Here is a 19,113-nt window from a genome sequence, read left to right as displayed (position 1 = left end):
AATAATAATGCGAACAACATCGACATTAGTGACGTACTTTTCTGCTCCTCCCATACTGCTCAAGTTGCTCAGCTCACCCCAACCTGCCTGATTCCCAACTGTTGGGTCTGTCTGACTGGTCCTCACAGTTCAGGAGCTCTTAAGTTGATATGACCTACCTGATACCCACCCTGCTGTTTGCAATCCCTGCCTCCCAATGGCCATGAACCCCTTGTCTTGCTCCTGCTCTTCAGCATTCCTTCTCATTTGCCCCTACTTAAGCTCTGCTCCACCAGAGCGCAGGAGCCCACACTCCCACCTCCCAGCTATAACTAGCCACATAGTTCACACAGTTGTCACAAGAGGGTGCTATTGTATGGTTGATCAGGCCACACATCAGGCATTTAATCAGCGTCACAGAACAATAGATCCACAGTAGCCCAAATATACCTCTAACAAGTTTTACTGCAAGCAATTCAGGAGCAGTTTTAAAAGCAATATGTAAATCTAGTAATTAGCAATTAAAAGGCATTAAAAGGCAGGTTAAAGCAATGTTTAAATGGAATAGTTAACAGTCTAAATCTAATCCTTAACCCAATTTTAGCAGCCTAATTCTTAATCCAATTGTACAGCCGGTCCCCGAGTTGCGAACGGTCGATTTACGACCATTCGCAGTTATGACCGAAGCTGTCGTAAATGGCAGACCCTGAGTTAAGAACACGATCCGTACTTACAAACAGCGTGGTCACATGTAACTCTATAGGGTCTGACTTACAAACAAACCGAGTTACGACCAACTGCTTGGTCCGTAACCAGTTCATAAGTCGGGAAGAGGCTGTCACACACACTCTCACAAACACATTCACACATGCCACTCACCCTCTGGGGCTGGCCAAACCACAGGTAATGTTTGTTAATTTGGTTGAGGCAGAAGTCTGATGCGCACATCACCCCAATATGCCAAACTGATGGACTCCAACTCATGGAGCAAAATGGTGTGGTCTATATCCCCTCGGTAGTGGCCAGTTGGGTGGGACGAGGTCCATGGGTTGTACCCAGCCTGGCTGGGGTAATGTCATACCCTCCTTCTTGCTAGTGTGACCTTGACCAATCTTGAGGTGCCCTGCTCGCACCACCCAATTCTGCTTGCCTCACCACGAGTGATAAACAATAGAATGTCCTTGACTAGGTCTCTCCCTTGTTACTCCTTCTTATCTGGGAACGTTGCCTCCTTCTGTACCATTTTGTGTCCTCAGTACACACAGGGTGTGTCTAGACTACATGCCTCCTTCGACGGAGGCATGTAGATTAGCCAGATCGGAAGAGGGAAATGAAGCCGCGATTAAAATAATCGCGGCTTCATTTAAATTTAAATGGCTGCCCCGATCTGCCGATCAGCTGTTTGTCGGCAGATCGGGGGAGTCTGGACGCGATGCCCCGACAAAGAAGCCTTTCTTCATCGACACAGGTAAGCCTGGTTTCACGAGGCTTACCTGTGTCGATGAAGAAAGGCTTCTTTGTCGGGGCATCGCGTCCAGACTCCCCCGATCTGCCGACAAACAGCTGATCGGCAGATCGGGGCAGCCATTTAAATTTAAATGAAGCCGCGATTATTTTAATCGCGGCTTCATTTCCCTCTTCCGATCTGGCTAATCTACATGCCTCCGTCGAAGGAGGCATGTAGTCTAGACACACCCACAGTCTTTTCTTTCACACAGTCCTTTCTCTCAAAGTTGTAAGTAAGTCCATAATTCTCTGGGGCACTGAGTCGAACCTTAGCATGGCCTCTCTTCAGTTCACCTGGAGAGTGTTTAGACTATGGAGTTTTTTTGAAAAAAGTGGCCTTTTTTTGAAAAAAACTTCACCTGCATCTAGACAACCATTGTGTTCTTTCGAAATTAAATCAAAAGAATGCGGTGGGTTTTTTTTAATCCATACAAAAAGGTGTTCTTGAATGCAAACAGGGCTTTTTCAGAAGAGAGCATCCAGATTGCCTGGGTGATCACTTTTGAAAAAGCAGACTGCTTTTTCAAAACTCTTGTGGCTGTCTAGACGATCTCTTTCGAAAGAGGCTTTTTTGAAAGAGCTCTTTCGAAAGAGACTTGGGGTCTACACGAATCCCTAGTGCTAATTCACTCATGACAACCATTCACACTACGTATGATTCGTGACACTGTCGCTACAAAAAAAGTCATGGGATGAGGATGCTTAAACTGTAACAACTCATACAAGGATGTCCCATTTTCATGTTTATAGTAAATAGTATTAAAACACACTAATAAATTAGTCAACAATGCAGTATGTGAACTATTACTGCATTGCATTCTCCTGAAAGTAATCGAAACACAGTAAAAATATTAGAGAGGATCATTGTCTTGGTAAAAGGATAAGAGATTAGGTTAGGCTACAGTTAGCTATTATGCCTAAGCAGTATGAAACATACACTACAGTATGTTACAGTGACTTACAACATGCTAACTTCTCAGAATCACATTATAAAGACAGCTTCTCCAATGGACTGAGTGCTTTCTCATCATCATCATTGTGGTTAAGAGTTAAATTTTTAACCACTTCAAACTGTGACCAATAGCATTAATTACATACACAGGGGAAGCAAGCCATTTTACAAGGCAGTAACTACGTATAAAGTTGAATTGGGGGCCAAATCCTTTAACATATTATATCACAAATTATTATAATCCAAAGCTTGTGAATAGGTAAGTGAAGGGGCATTCTGAAAGTAGCTCTTGTTCTTTTTGTTGAAACGCTGGAAATTTAACTAGAAGCTAAGGGAATCTGAAAGAAACCATTCACCACACCACTGTCTTGCTCCTGAACATCATTTACCTGCCCTGAACTTTTTCCTTTGATTTCTTTAGGGCACTATACTAGGCATTTGGAATAATGCTACATCATGCCAGTATTGCATGGCAGACAGCAATATACTTCAACTGTGAAAGTTTAGAAAAACTTCTAAAAATATGATGAACTCACCAAAGGAGACATAGATATGTTTGGCAGAACCAGGGCTTTAGATAAAACACATGGGTGTGTGAGAGGAGTAATTGGGGTTGCAATATGCAGCCTAGAGAATAAAGAAGCCACAGGATCCAAGGACCAGAAATCAACCCCCATCTCTTAGCCCCAGGAATGCTCAGCAAAGTAGAAGGGTAGTGGAAGCCCAAGGCTTTGACCAGGAGAGGCAGGGCACAGAGTGCCAGGCACAGAATAATGTGTGTGACTGAGGCAGAGGAGCCCCACCAAGAGCTGCCGACATCAGACAAGCCACTGTAAGGATAAGGCTTTTTTTCTGTATTTACCTTGAAAGCCTTCATTTGCAGCCAGACTGAAAGAACCTCAGCCTTTAGCCAAAAATCAGGAAGTCACAAACATAATACATTCCATGTAGATTGCATTACAATATTTTAATACGAGAATATTAAGGAGACCTTGTCCTATTGTCACCAGATATCATAGAGTCATAGGGCTAGAAGAGACCTCAGGAGGCCATCAAGTCCAGCCCCCTGCCCAAGGCAGGACCAATCCCAACTAAATCATCCCAGCCAGGGCTTTGTCAAGCCGAGACTTAAACACCTCTAGGGATGGAGAGTCCACCACCTCCCTAGGGAACCCATTCCAGTGCGTCACCACCCGCCTAGTGAAATAGTTTTTCCTAATATCCAACCTACACCTCTCCCACTGTAACTTGAGACCATTGCTCCTTGTTCTGCCATCTGTCACTACTGTGCACAGCCTCTCTCCATCCTCTTTGGAACCTCCCTTCAGGAAGTTGAAGGCTGCTATCAAATCCCCCCTCACTCTTCTCTTCTGCAGACTAAACAGACCCAACTCCCTCAGTCTCTCCTCATAGGTCATGCACTCCAGCCCTCTAATCATTTTGGTCACCCTCCGCTGGACCCTCTCCAACGCGTCCACATCCTTTCTATAGTGAGGGGCCCAGAACTGGACACAGTATTCCAGATGTGGCCTCACCAGAGACAAAAAAAGGGGAATAATCACTTCTCTGGATCTGCTGGCAATGCTCCTCCTAATGCACCCTAATATGCCATTAGCCTTCTTGGCTACAAGGACACACTGTTGACTCATATCCAGCTTCTCATCCACTGTAACCCCCACGTCCTTTTCTGCAGAACTGCCACTTAGCCATTCAGTCTCCAACCTGTAACAATGCTTGGGATTCTTCCATCCCAAGTGCAGGATTCTACACTTATCCTTGTTGAACCTCATCAGATTTCTTTTGACCCAATACTTTAATATGTCCAGGTCACTCTGGACCCTATCCCTGCCCTCCAGCATATCTACCTCTCCCCCTAGCTTAGTGTCATCCACGAACTTACTCAGGGTGCAGTCCACCAGATGAAGAAACAGATCTTCTGAATGGATAAAGAAAACTCAGTTTGAGAGCTTTCTGTCTAGCAAGAAACTACTTATCAACAGCTGGAGTTGTGAAATCATTCTATTTCTGTCAGCCGCATAGTTTATGTTAACAATTTTTTGAGGAATAAGGGTTCTTGAGCAATGGGGGGGGGGGGGGGAGGAGGTTGCACAAAATGGCCCAGTCTACACTGAATTTTTTTCTGCAAAAACCTCTTCCGCAAAAAGGATGAAAAGAGAATATGCAAATGAAAGAGCAAGAAATGCTAATGAGAGCTTAATTTGCATTTCCTCTTCCGCAAAAATGATGCAGTGTAGACGGAGCCAAAGAGGGGAGGGGAGGGGAGCTGGCAGATGCTCCCCAGGGCTGGCCCATGGTGGCAGGGGCTGTGCTGCCCAGCCAGGACTCTCCAGGGCTATTGGAGCAGCGGTGACCTCTCCCATGGGCTGGCTGGGGCTGCACTGCCCAGGTGGCAGCTACTTCACAGATCTCTGGGGCTGTTGGGAAGGTGGGGGCACACTTGGTTGCTGCCTCCCTGGGGTCATTCTGCAGTATAACTGTCCCTGCTATAACAACCCTCCCTTTCCATTTGATGAGAAACAGTCACATTCCATTCACAGCCTATTGTATATAATATAATATTATATTGTATTATATTGTATAATATTGTATTATAATAAAAGATACCCACAGAGAGCGTGAGGTAGTTATGTCTACACTTGCATCCTCTTTCGAGAGAGGGATACAAATGCAGCTGAGCGAAATTGCAAATGGGGAGTGGATTTGAATTTCCCGCACTTCATTTGCATAATTGCAGACTGGCACTAATTTGAAATACCCTATTTCGAAATAACAAATGCTGTGTAGACGCAATTACTTTGGGAGAAAACCCCTCTTCCGAAATAACCCTTATTCCTCATACAACAAGGTTTACCTGTTATTTTGGAAGAAGGGTTTTCTCCCGAAATAACCGCATCTACACAGCGTTTATTATTTCGAAATAGGGTATTTCGAAATAGCGGCAGTCTGCAATTATGCAAATGAAGCACGGAAAATTCAAATCCACACCTCATTTGCAATTTTGCTCAGCTGTATTTGCATCCCTCTCTCGAAAGAGGGTGCAAGTGCAGACATACCCTGTCTCTCTAGTACCCTGGGACTGGCATAGCAACAACTCTGCATACATATAAAGCTCTATTGCATAGAGGGCATTGAACCTTCTTGCTACCCTGTGTGGGATGACTATCAACACCTAGCCCCCCAGCATTCTGTAAAATATCAAGGGCTAACTTCAGAAGTGCTTGTTTCTGAAGACTGTCTGCCTTTTTTTTTAAAAGATGGAACAAAAAGCCTCTGCCTCAGAATTTACAGTCTAGACCCAAAATGTTTAAAAATCATAACATTGCCTTTAAAAGCATTCTTTTAAAAAAAAAGAGGGGGGTTGTTTCTTTGTGGATTTTCGAGCCTTTAGGCTGCATTTGGGTTATACAGTCAAGCTCTCCCCCACAATCACGAGGACTAGAAACTTTTTACTCCATTAAAATAAATAAGTTGAAATGTGCAGTCACTTGACTCCAGGAGCTGGGGCCTTAAGTAAGACACCAGCGAGTTCACAGCCTGGAAAGGAATGGCTTCTGCCAACATCATGTGCCAAGCTGAGCCGTCTGTACAGTGAGAGGTGCTCCTCCCGCTGAACCCCACCCCAGAGTAGAAGCCTAGCTGAGCCATACACAAGCCCTTCACTTATGGCTGCCAGGCTTGGCCCTCGCTACTTTCTGGAATGTGCTCCCTGGACAGGGCCAGCCCACAACATTTTGACACCTGAGGCGGGGAGCTCAAATGACACCCCCATATGTACCAGCAGCAGCCACAATTTTCTACACTCTGGGTCCTAGTGATGCCCCCCCCCCCCCAGTCTGGCACCTGGTGATGCCCACCCCCCGTCTGGCACCTGAGGCAGCTGCCTCAGCTCGCCTCATGGAAAGCCCAGCCCTGTCCCTGGAGCATGCATGGAGCAGTGGGAACAAATGCTGGGATGTGCACTGTGACCACTGGCCCTAGCCAAGCCTCGCCTAGCAGGGCTCCTTGGAGAGATCCCCTCCCTCAGCAGCCCTGAGGTATTATATTATCCCCGCAGCCTGGCTCCTCCCAGGAAGCGTCCTTTGCCCTCCCCAAGCAGGAAGCTGCAATCTGAGCTCTGCTTGGCTAGCGCAGCGCACAGCAGCCGGAGAGCCTGGGGCGGGCGGCTGTGCGATCCCTGTTTGCGTTTTCTTGCAGGTAGGCAAAATGGGGCTGTGGCAGCGCTCCGTGCCGGGGGAGGCGTGCATGCATTGGCTGCCCAGGCTGGCTCGCAGGGGCATGAGGCAGCCAGGCTGGACTGCCAGTGTTCAAAAACCGTGGCAGATCCGCTGGAAAAAAAAAAAAGTCACTGAGTCTGGCTTACCAGCCCTGGGACGTCTAGCAAACACAGGACGGGACTTCGGAGAGAGGCACAGAGAGCTGCAGGCTGGCCGCCGTGCACAGAACCGGGGTGGTGGGGAAGGGGAAAGGTCCCTCATTTTTTTTCAGCTGGGTACTGATTGAATTCCCACTGATTGTTCCCCAATCAGAACCCAGCTGACAAAATAAGGGACCTTTCCCTCCCTCCACCCCTCAAATTTTCCCCACCTGACTCCCTTCCAATACCTGTTCCTTTCCATTTATTTCCCTTCCTCCGTGGTGCTCCCCAGGGATTCCACCCCATTTCTGTAGCACAGACCAGTGGTGTGACTCTCAATTCTTGCCCCCCTTTTACTGTTGTCATTAGCCCTTCCTGGCCCCACTCCCTCTTACAGCTGCCCACTTTTACATTGCTTGCCCCCCTGCCCCTGGAATCATCTGTCCTCTTCATCTTTGCAGATTTGGGGTTTGAACCCCCCTTCCATGTTTTTATCTCCCTAGCACTCCAGCAGGCAGCCTCCCTTTCCTTGTCTCCTCCAGGCAGCCCCCATTCATGCACCACTCTCCTGCTGCAATACAGCAGTCTCCCTGCATTACAGCACCCATTTCCTTTAACAGCCCCACAATCCTCTTATTCTTGCATCCCATCTCCCTACCACTTTCCTGCAGGCCACTTGCACCCCGTTCCTCCAGCATCTGGCCCCTGTGGTGTCTTGCACTCCTTCTGCCATGGGAAGTTCCACATCCAAAGTGAAGGTGGCATTCTTGGGAACCCTCCCCCACAATAAGACCCATGGGATGTTCCGCTGTCCCCACTCAGCTGACACAAGAGGGGAATGCCTCGTGCTGGGTTACAGCCTTCCACCTTTACAAAACTGTAGAGGTTAGTACTGCAGGCAGTATGGAAATAAAGGATCTAGAGCCATGAGCCGCATCTGGCCTGTTGGACCTATTCATGGGGACCACGCGCTCCTACTGGGGAGCAGGGTTGGAGACTTGCCTTGCTCAGTGCATATGGTGGCTCTGCGCAGCTCCTGGAAGCAAGGGCAGCCTGGGGGCTCCACACACTGACCCCCCCACCCCCACCCCAAGTCTGCAGCTCCCATTGGCAGGGAACCACGAGAGCTGCCGGGCACAGTACCTGCGAGTGGGGCAGCATGCGGAGCCATGTAGTCTGTCTCCGTGTGGGAGCTGGAGGGGCCAAAGCCCGCTGTTTCCAAGAGCCAGTTCAAGTAAACACCACTCAGATCCTGCACCCCTGACACTCCACTCACTTGCCACAACCCCCTTTCCCAGTCCTGATCCCCCTCCTGTCCTCCATACTTTTCAGTCATAATCTGGTGCATGCTCCTGCACCCCAAACCTCTAATACCTACCCCAGAGTGCACCCCCAATTGGAGCCTTCCCCCCCAGCACCCCAACTGCCTTGTTCCCCTCCCACCCCCCAAGCCATTCCATCCCACACGGGAGCACCCTCCTGCATCCTGAACCTCTCATCCCCAGTCAGACCATAAAGCCTGCACCCCCAGCTGGAGCTCCCCCCTCCCCCCGGCTCTAATCTTTTGTCCCAGCTGAGAGGCACTTTATGGCCCTCCGAATCCCTCAGTCTCAGCCAGGAGCACCATCCAACACCCTGAATTCTTCATTTCTGGCCCCTACTCTAAAGCTGCACCCCCAACCAGAACCCTCAATCACCTCAAACCCCAATTTTGTGAGCATTCATGGGCCTCCATACAACTTCAATACCAAGATGTGGCCCTCAGGCCAAAAAGTTTGCCTACCCCGATCTGCAGTCATCAGCATGTTCTGCAAATGAGACTGAATCCCTTAATAGCTAGTACTGGGGGGCAGAAGGAAAGGGGGTGCAATGGTGCAGAGTAGAGACTGACTGCTCCTGAGTCGAGCTCTGTGGGCACATCTAAACTACACGCGGCTTCCGAAAAAAGAGATGCAAATTCAGCTTGAATTTGCATATCTTCTTTCGTTTTTTTCTCCGAAAGAGGCTTTTCCGCTGTTTGGCCCGTCTACACAGGGCCAAATATGGGGAAAGCCCCCTGTAAACTTCCTTTTAGGAGGAAAAAGGGGGGCTTTTGAAAGAATGTTTTTTTCTGATATTTGGCCCCATGTAGATGGGCCAAATATTGGAAAAGCCTCTTCTGGGAAAAAAAACGGAAGAAGATATGCACATTTGAGTCGAATTTGCATATCTTCTTTCGGAAGCCACACGTAGTCTAGATGTGCCCTGTGTAAGCTTGTCTTTCTCACCAACAGATGCTGGTCCAATAAAAAAAATTATCCTATTCACTTTGTCTCTCACAGATAAGGGTAATACTTGCTACTGGTATTAAAGGATTAACTATACTCTTCCCTGCAGCAAAAATCTCTCCAGTGGGAACAGAAAGTTAGTATTATTCAGTGTCAGGGGGAAAATATACACACTATGATTCCTCAGAATGTAAGCTTTGCCCTGTAGTCCCCAGGGTTCAAAGCTTAGAGAATGGAAGTGTTATGCTATTCGTTCTGCTGCAAGAATAGATTCCAGGGTCCTATGGATTAGAAAATGGCTTTCTGAAAACATGGGACTCCATACTAGAGCAGTCCCTGTAAACCAAAAATACCTTGCCCCAGCCATAAAAAGTACATGTCGCTGGGTGGAATTAAAAGTAAAATATACACATTTATTAAAACTCCTAACTATCAGAGTGGAGGAAGTTTTACAGGCTCAAATATAAAGTGTGTACATTGATGGTGAGCAATTTCAAATATCTCCAGAGTTCCTGGTAGAGAACTGAAGTAAAAGTAAGGATGAATGGTAAATATTTAAGAGATTACTTCTGGATAGTAACCCTCATGTAAACCTTACTCTGACCCTCCCTTAGCTCAGGACACAACCACACCATAAAACAGGGGTGAGCAGTCATTTATGATGACTCCAACATTTTGGTAGGTGGTCAAGGGCTGCATTCTTTCCATGGGATAGAGTTGGGTGCAGAAGGGAACTTAGGGTTTGGGGTGCAGAAGAGAGATTGGGGTCTGGGAAGGAGTTTGGGTGAAGGAGTGAGAAGTGACCTACGGCATGGAATTGGGATGGAGGGCCTATGAGGGAATATGAATGCAGGAGAGGATTCTGACCAGGTGCAGGGGGTTTGGGTTATGAGCAAGAACAGGGAATTGAGATGCTGCAGGGGGTGCAGGTTTGGGGGGGATATGGGTGCAGGAGAGGATTCTGCCCTGGAACAGGAGTGCAGAAGGGGATGCAGGGTCTGGGAGGGAGTTGTGACTGGGAGGAAGGGGAATGCAGAGGGTTTGGATGGTGACCTAGGACAGGGAGTTGAGGTATAGAAGGGCAGCGGGTGCCAGATGCAGGCTCTTGCTAGGAGGTGCTTTCCTAAGTTGCTCCCAGCCAGCAGCCCGGTAGAGCCCTCATACAGCTCTCTGCCTGCTGTAGCCTCAGCCCACTCAAAGTGTCTCTCTGTTGGGGCCTGGTGCTTCTAGTCACCACTTGCCCCTTGTGAGGTGTGTGTGTGTTTTGCATGGAAATCAGCCAATGGGAGCTGCAATGATTGTGCTGGAGGCGGAGGCAGCACGTGAAGTTTCCTCCCCAGTACAGAGCAGCATATTGCTCAGCAGCTGGCTGCTCTGAGCCATGGGGCTGAAGCAGGCAGGGAGCCTGCCTGAGGGTCTTGCTTGGCTGCTGGCAGGGAGCCGTCTAGGTAAACATCTCCCAACCGGAACCTGTACCTGGCACTTGGCACCCCACCTCCTACCACACCGCAGCTCCCTGTCCTAAGCCACCACCCAAACCTTCTCCTCAGTGGTTTGAGCATTGGCCTGCTAAACCCAGGGTTGTGAGTTCAATCCTTGCGGAGGCCATTTGGGTCAAAAATTTGTCGGGGAGTATGGTACTTGGTCCTGCTGTGAAGGCAGGGGACTGGACTCAATGACCTTTCAAGGTCCCTTCCAGTTCTGGGAGATAGGCAGTCTCCTACCTTCTGGTCACAACTCCCTCCCAGATCCTTGCATTGCCCCTTCCCAGACCTGTGCTTCCTCTCAGACCCCACATCCTCTCCTGCACCCCTATCCTGAGCTCCCTTCTGCACCCATCCCAGACTCCACACCTCCTCCATAGAAAATTGCAGCTCTTGACCATTTACCAAAATCTTGGCGTGGTCCTCCAACAAAAGTCATTGCCCACCCTTAAGGTTAAAGTATGATGGATGCCCCTGCTGGGAGTCTCCTGCAGAATTAGAAGAGGAGGGAACATGCCTGATAACTTATATTTTCATTTGTGTATTTCCATTGTAAGCATATATAGTTGTTAATATCCAATAATATGGCCTCTAAATACAAATATTGCCTGAATGTTGTGGTGGTAGCCCATCCCTAATTAATATCTTTGTTAGCAGTCCCAGCAGTTACAGCCATTGGAGCCAACCAGTAGCAGAGCTATATCAGAGTAACCTGTTAGTGTACACAAGACCTTGGTCTCTTCTGGTTAAAGAGGGGTTAGTTGCACTGACACAAATTGCAAATTATAGTTGTTTTGTCTGTGGTTGTTCTCATGCAACTACAGTGTTGGGAAAAATCACTGATGGCTGAAGTCCCCAATGTAGACCAGCCCTCAGACCCAAAAGGGCCATAGACAGTGATCTCCCCCTTCAATTCTTCACATATCAGCGTGAGACGTATTCTAGAAGAGTTGTTTCACATGCTTACAATGCCACAGAGCAGCCCAGAGCAGTTTAGAGCACTCTCCATCCATCCAGCCAATGGAGACAGCTGCTGCCTGCCTTTTGAGTTCCTGGAGAATTTAATTCTCCTCTTCTAAAAAGTTTCTAGTGCATCTTGTTTTTAAGAGCCTGTCACAGAATGTGAAGCTCAACGCATAGCCTGAAACGATAAGACTGAAGTATTGCTAATTGAAAGCAATGTAGTCAGGTCCCCCCCGCCCTCAAATCATTATGCTTTTAAATATTTCATTTGGTATCCTTTTTACTTCCCTCATTTTAAGCATTTAGACTTCACATTTTCAAGCTTTTATGTGTAGCCATTGGGGCTAGAAACTTTTAAATGAAAGTTCGAGATTCTCATGTAATCACATGACCCCAGGAACTGGTATTTTGAAGAAAAACACCAGAGAGTGTTACCTGCCCCATTCATCTTGATGGCTTGTTAGATCTGAAACTTCCATACTGCTAGCATGTATGCACGATTAACATGTCAGCAGTGCCACTTTCCCAGCCATTGTTGGTGGGTGAGTAGGCACAGGTGGGGGCAGTAACCAATCACTTTCAAGCACTTGTTCACACTGGGGTCTTCCCTTGAGTTCTTACCTCCAGTTAATTAATTGCAAATTGACTTGAAGATTTGTCTGGAAATTCTCTCATAGCTTTGGTTTCCCTTGGCATCAGCTTAGAATAAAGAATAAATATATAGTCTGTAACAAACATTGGGAAATATACACACTGATCTTTACCAAAGTATTAAGAACCTAGATTACAATCTGTTAACTTGAGGTGAAAATTCTAGTGCCACCAGAGCCTAGGAAATATTTGAGAGTGACAGCTAATTCTTTTTAAAAATAGATAAGGCAGTTTTTAGTTTTAACACGTTAGCTGGTCGATGTGTGCTGTAGGACCGCCCCCTTCGCCCTTTGGTTTTCTTCCTACCCTATCCACCTTTCTTTCTGTATGACTTTTAAGGTTTTCCCTCCTTTCTTTTTCTTGCCATTGCGTTTCTTCTCTTCTTCTCTGCAGCAACTCCCAGTTCCTGTGCCCCTCATGTTCCATTCACTCCCTCTTGCTATTTATCAGTAGAATTGTCTTTGGAGCAGCAAATACTGAACTGAGAATGCTTGTTTTAGGTACCATTAGCACTCTGTTGTGTGGCTGTGCTGTCCAAAGACCTAGCAAGGCTTCATGGCAAAGGGCTGATGGAACTCAAAAGGGATGTCATGCAGGAGAACTACCAGAATCTCATCTCACTAGGTAAGGAGTCCTTTGTTTATGAGCATCTCTGAAGTGACTTCATTTGCTTCAACACAGGGTTCTTTCTTCAGGGGAATCAGGCCCTTTACAGTTTACAGTCTCCTCCCATATAAAAGAATTTTCAAATGGCAGCCCACTCCTGTCCTTAGGTCTTTATTGGGGAGACTATCTATGGTAGTATTTATTTGTCTCTAACTCGTGAACATACAAATGTTACTGGAGTTACCTGTGTTTGCAACATACCTCTACCTGGGACTGGCACCAACTCTCTATGGGTAGTAATTCCATGCTCTAATAATAATATAGACATAGGGATCTATTACTGGCCACCTGACCAAGATAGCAATAGTGACTATGAAATGCTAAGGGAAATTAGCCAGGCTATCAAAATAAAAAACTCAGTAGTGGGGGATTTCTACTATCCCCACATTGACTGGGTACACATCACCTCAGGACGGGATGCAGAGAGAAAAGTTCTTGATACCTTAAATGACTGCTTCTTGGAGCAACTGGTTCTGGAACATACAAGGGGAGACACAATTCTTAATTTAGTCCTAACTGGAGTGCAGGATCTGGTCCAAGAGGTAAATATAACTGGCCTGCTTGGAAATAGTGGCCATAATGTAAATTTTCCCTGTGGTGGGAAAAACACCTTAGCAGCCCAACACTGTAGCATTTAATTTCACAAAAATGAGGAGGCTAGTTAAACAGAAATTAAAAGGCACAGTGTCAAAAGTAAAATCCCTGCAAGCTTCATGGAAACTTCAAAGACACCATAATAGAGGCCCAACTTAAATGTATACCCCAAATTAAAAAAGACAGTAAGAGAACCAAAAAAGTGCCACCGTGGCTTTACAACCAAGTAGAAGAAGCAGTGAGAGATAAAAGGCATAATTTAAAAAGTGGAAGTTAAATCCTAGTAAGGAAAATAGAAAGGAGCATGAATTCTGTCAAATTAAGTGTAAAAATGTAATAACAAAAGTCATTTGAAGAACATTTAGCCAAAACCTCAAAGTAATAGCAAAATGTTTTTTTTAATAGAAGCAGGAAGCCTGCTATAAAACAGTGGGGCCCCTGGATAATTGAGATGCTAAAGGAGCACTCAAACACGATAAAATCATTGCAGAGAAACTGAATGAATTCTTTGCTTCGGTCTTCACAGCTGAGGATGTTAGGGAGATTCCCAAACCTGAGCCATTCTTTTTAGGTGACAAATCACAGGAATTGTCTCAGTTTGAGGTGTCATTAGAGGAAGTTTAGGAACAAATTGATAAACTTACAAGTCACCAGGACCAGATGGCATTCACCCAAGAGTTTACTTGTTCCCAACACATAAGAACTAGGGGTCGCCAAAGGAACTTCATAGGTAGCAGGTTTAACACAAAAAGAAAGGCTTTCTTTCATGCAGCGCACAGTCAACCTGTGGAACCGGGATGTTTCCAAAGGATGTTGTCAAGACCAGGACTTGAACAGGACTTGAACAATTCATGGAGGTCAGGACCATCAATGGCTGTTAGCCAGGATGAGTAGAAGTGGTGTCCCTAGCCTCTGTTAGAGGCTGGCAATGGATAACAGGAGAGGGATCATGTGGTGATTACCTGTTCTGTTCACTCCCTCTGAGGCCACTAGCATTGGTCACTGTTCAAAGACAGGATACTGGGCTAGATGGACCTTTTGTCTGACCCAGTATGGCCGTTCTTATGTTCTCTGGGGTGGGGCCAAAATGAGGGGCTCAGTGTGTGGGAGGGAGCTGCCAGGGAACGGGCTGGGGATGTGGTGGGGTCATTGGGTACAGGAGCGGGCTGAGGATGTGGCATGTGGGAGGGTGCAGGAGCAGGATGGGGGTGGGAGATCTGAGTGGGAGGAAGGGTGAAAGAACGGGATGAAGGTAGGGTTTCTGGACTGGAGTGGGTAGAAGATAGGGGCGCTTACCTGGCACAGCTCCAGAGATGAGCAATGGCTCTGTGCGGCCATGCACTGGATGGAATCAATTCCCCCCACCCTCCCCTTCACTTCCATTCAAGTTTGGCGGAGTGAGCCTTGAGCCTTGCAGGCCTGATCAAGGCAAACCATGGGCCATAGATTCCCCACCCCTGTCCTACAGGAATACAACCCACCTACCTTCAGATATGTTATTCCCTAAAAGGGTATCTTGGCGCACTTTCCCAATCATTCAGTATCTCAACCCTTACACACAATTGTTCTGTTCCCTCCCCTCCCCATTAGAAAAGCTGGAATTAAAAACCCCTTTTGCGACAAGCATTGATTCAATATTTAATAAGCCATCATGTTTTCTTTCTTGTGGGCAGGTTTTCCAATTCCTGAATGTGACACGGCTTCCCAAATGGAACAAGGCAAAGAACTATCGGACCCAGCTCACCAGGCTTGCAAGGAGATCAAGCTCTTGAAATACATCCACACAGGTGAGGAATATGCTGAATTACTTGGAACACTCAGTGAGATAAGTTTAAAAATAGCTGGAATTCCAATAGCTATTGTGATGTCATGGTTCTGCCTCATGACATCTTGTTCTGTTTTGTAATTAGTTTTCTTACATTGAAACCAGTTCTCGTATCTTCAGGCCAAATATCAAGAGTGTTTCTGCCTGTCCTGACTCACTTTTGTTAGTATTGTATACCTTCACCTGTACTCTGACTGGTGACAGGCACCATGAAAACTGAACTCATCCTATCCCCACGAGTCGTATGCAAGTCCTTTCCCAGGGAGTAATCATGTCTGGAATAATCTTCTCTTTGGCAGGAGAGCACAGTGGAGATGAGGAAATTCTTCAGCAGGAAGATGCTGGAAACATGGAACTGCAGAGAGTATTTTCATTGAGATCTGAAGGAGATATAGACCATGGTCCTCACCTGGGAAAAGCCCATGTAAGTTGGCACAATTCAGCAATGCCACTGACAGAGGACCCTTTAGTGAAGCAACAAACTGAAACTGCTCATGGTGAGCCACTCCAGGAGCACCGAGAGGACGTCCCCCCCCCACGAACATCCCGATCAGAGAGACCAACCATATGTTCTGAATGCGGGAAGGGCTTCAGTCGAAGCATTCACTTGATCCAGCATCAGAGAATGCACACAGGCGAGAGACCTTTCAAATGCACAGAGTGCGGCAAAGGCTTCAGCCAGAGCTCACACCTTATACAGCACCGGAGAATCCACACAGGCCAGAAGCCCTACACGTGTCACGAGTGTGGGAAGAGCTTTAGCCAGAGCTCCAACCTGATTAAACACCAGAGAATCCACACAGGGCACAAGCCCTACATATGCACTGAGTGCGGGAAGATCTTCAGTGATAGCTCTACGTGTATAAAACACCAGCGCATGCACACAGGAGAGAAGCCGTACAAATGTCCCGAGTGTGGCAAAAATTTTAGCCAGCGCTCCCACCTCATCCAGCATCAGAGGATTCACAATGGCATCAAGCCCTACACTTGCATGGAGTGTGGGAAGAGTTTTGGCCAGAGCTCTGATCTGATCAACCACAGCAGGACTCACACCGGGGAGAAACCCTATAAATGTACTGAGTGTGGGAAGTGCTTCAGTGGGAACTCCAATCTGATCAAACACCAGAGGATCCACACGGGAGAGAATCCCTACCATTGTGCTCAGTGTGGGAAATGCTTCCGCTTCCAGCCACAGCTTGTGCGGCACCAGAAACACCACACGCAGTAGGGACCGCTGCTGCTGAGAAGAGAGGGAACATGACCCTGCCTGTAGGGAGAAGCTAGTTGAGCATTGTGGTGTGATGTAGAGGGGGAAGCATGTCGTTAGTGTGATAGTGGTTTGGGCCATTCTTTGGGAATGGGTATGAAGCACCACAACAGGAGGAAACTGAGAAGAGTTAAGTAGTCAGGAGAATCATGGCCTTTTATTTTTAGTCCTGATAAGGGTAACATGGATCAAATTATAACACTTTCTCAATACAGTGACCAGGCTTTGCCATCTTGGCCAGACCTCACCCTAGCCTTGTGGTTCTTAAGAACCTAGGCTCCTGTTTCCCCAATTTCTGGAACTCTTTTTTAGCTATTAGTTCCTATTGATTATATTTATTTAACCTCCCCACCCCCACTCCACATTGTGAATAGTCTGTATTCAGGCCCTTTCCTTGGAACTGTGTTTGCTGGATAAATGGTAGTGACATTAGCGTCTGTGAAAAATTTGCTGCTGTTTGACAACTTAGTCCACAAGAGTAAGTCAATTAACATCTTAATAGACATTTCTCTCAGAAAGAGGCTTGCTCAAGTGCCCTTGTGGGTGGCACTTTATGAAAGGTATAAAAGTGTAATCAGTATGTAGCATGAATTTTTTTTAATCGTCATCTGCTAGTTAACAATTGAAAAACAGAAAGAGGATGACATGCATTGAAAAAAATTAAGCTATTTGCCTAACTTTAAATGTGTTCTTAAACTTTAATATGAATTTTAATTTCATAATTCTGTTTTCCCCCTTGAATAAACCTTCTTTTAACTTAAACCACCATGAATCTGGAATTGTCCGTTGTTACGATGAGGGGATTATGTATATGTCTAAGGCTGTGTGTATACTAGCACTTTTGTTGGTAAAACATTTGTCAGTCACAGGTATGTAAAAACACACTCCTGAGTGACATAGGTTATACTGACTAATGTTACATGAGAGATCTTACAGCAGCGCCGCTGCAGTGGTACAGATATGTCACTGTAAGGTCTGTAGCACTGACAAAGCCTGAGAGAAGTAATGTGCTGTGATTTTTAGTTGTAACATCATGACATCAAGGAATTACATGTTTTCTGTCCTGGAAGATGTGGGGAGGCAGAATTGTCAGAATGGGGAAAAACCTGATCACCAGGCAGGTAATCCCAAAGCATCCTTTGCAAGAAAGAAAACTACTACAATGACTATATCCTCTTCTAAAAAGGATGCTGGTTCAGATAAAAGCTTGGGGATACTAAAACTCTTGGTGGTCAGCTGAATACTTATTGAGTTGCCTGTTCAGTCCACAAAGCCACATGGGGAAGAAATTACTCCATGCTTTTATCTAGAATGAAAGTGATCAAGTATGTTGTGTTGTAAATATGTCTAGTGAGGTGGGTTGACTTTCCTCGGACCTAGATTGGGAAGGCCACTCCAATGGACCCTAGTGGGCAGGGCCAGATCTATCTGAGGAAGCAAAGGGGCGGGGCTAGAAGTATAAAAGATGGAGCTGAGAGCTCAGTTGGGGCCCAGCCGCTGAAGGAGCCAGGCGCTTTCCCCGAGATCCAGAAATGGAAGGGTGGCACGCACCTCCAGAAAGTGGAGGACTGGCCAGGAGATTGCCAGAGGCTTTGTTCCCTGAAGACCCAAACAAGCTAGTGCCAAGCCAAGTATGCCCAGAGGGAGAATTGGGAAGTAGCCCAGGGGAAGCTGACCCTAGACTGTCTGAAGCAATGCCAGTGAACTGAGTCGGCATGTTGCCGTCAGGATTAGGGATGTAAAATCCTGTCTAATTGAATAACTGGTTAATTGATTAAAGGGGACCTTGGGGGGGGGGCACTCCATCCTGACTGGAGCAGCCTCCTCCACCTCCTCCACCATAGGCAGGGGCTGCTCCAGTGTGATGGTCAGGAAGGTGCTGGAGTCAAAGCAGGGCTGAGGAGGGGCTCAGCTGACTGCTGGCTTCTCCCTGGGGGCAGCCCAAATTAGTGGGGACTACACTGCCAGCTTGTCCCTGGGGACCAGTGTGGGCTCTCTCCCCCCAGCTGCTCCCAGGGCAGGGGACTGGTGGGGCTGTCTCCCAGGCAGGGGGCCCCACTTACCTTTTCTGGTGGCAGGCAAGATGGCGGAGTCCCACCCTCCTGGCCACTCCCTTGCTGGTACGGCTGCCCTCATGGACACTGCAGTGTTGTCCCTCCTGCAGGCTCACTGCCTCCAGTGGCCAGTCTCATATCACGTCCCTCCAAACAGCAGCCCCTCCTGTTGCATGATTATTGAAAAACAGTCCTTTTCCCTGGGCTAACAGTTGTCCTGGCACAACCAAATCCTGATCTTCCTTAAAGTTCGGAGGGGAGGAAGGTGCATAACAAATTTGGTGGCCCTATCTCTTACTGTTTAGGAGGAGTTCTTGAATAAACAGACTCGCAGACAGACAGAAAGACAGATGCACTCTAAAATATATATAGAGAGAGAGATTTTGACAATTAAATATTTGTAATGTGAGGCCATTTCATATTAATACATTGTTGTTGCTAATGTTGCTAATTGCCATTTTTGCCACATGATAAACTTCATTATTTCTGGGGGAGGGGGGAATTTGCTAACGCAAAACCAACCAAAATAG

The 19,113-nt window shown here is 46.9% G+C and overlaps 1 protein-coding gene across 6 annotated transcripts; it reads left to right on the top strand.

Annotated features, from left to right (window-relative positions):
• Positions 1-6,528: 6,528 nt before the first annotated feature.
• LOC102454811 (uncharacterized) lies at positions 6,529-17,307 on the top strand. Of its 6 annotated transcripts, none has more exons than XM_075909213.1 (4): positions 6,529-6,652; positions 12,678-12,801; positions 15,111-15,224; positions 15,562-17,307. In XM_075909213.1, the coding sequence occupies exons 2-4, from the start codon at positions 12,747-12,749 to the stop codon at positions 16,488-16,490; spliced, it is 1,098 nt and encodes a 365-aa protein (XP_075765328.1). In that variant the 5' UTR covers positions 6,529-6,652; positions 12,678-12,746; the 3' UTR covers positions 16,491-17,307. The 6 variants fall into 6 exon arrangements, with proteins under 6 accessions (XP_075765328.1, XP_075765325.1, XP_075765327.1 ...); XM_075909210.1 differs by having other exon boundaries at positions 6,612-6,652; positions 12,678-14,294; XM_075909212.1 differs by lacking the exon at positions 6,529-6,652 and adding an exon at positions 14,210-14,294.
• The last annotated feature ends 1,806 nt before the right edge of the window (positions 17,308-19,113 follow it).

This window comes from Pelodiscus sinensis, chromosome 1 (genome assembly GCF_049634645.1).
Source record: "Pelodiscus sinensis isolate JC-2024 chromosome 1, ASM4963464v1, whole genome shotgun sequence".
In the NCBI taxonomy this organism is placed as follows: Eukaryota; Metazoa; Chordata; order Testudines; family Trionychidae; genus Pelodiscus; species Pelodiscus sinensis.
This window is presented reverse-complemented; position numbering and strand designations above follow the sequence as displayed.

Excerpts from the sequence above, each read along its gene's own strand:
- LOC102454811 (XM_075909213.1), top strand. The coding sequence starts at position 12,747 with ATGGAACTCAAAAGGGATGTCATGCAGGAGAACTACCAGAATCTCATC. Across the intron at positions 12,802-15,110 it reads CCAGAATCTCATCTCACTAG|GTTTTCCAATTCCTGAATGT; the intron begins GTAAGGAGTCCT and ends TCTTGTGGGCAG. Across the intron at positions 15,225-15,561 it reads CTTGAAATACATCCACACAG|GAGAGCACAGTGGAGATGAG; the intron begins GTGAGGAATATG and ends TCTCTTTGGCAG.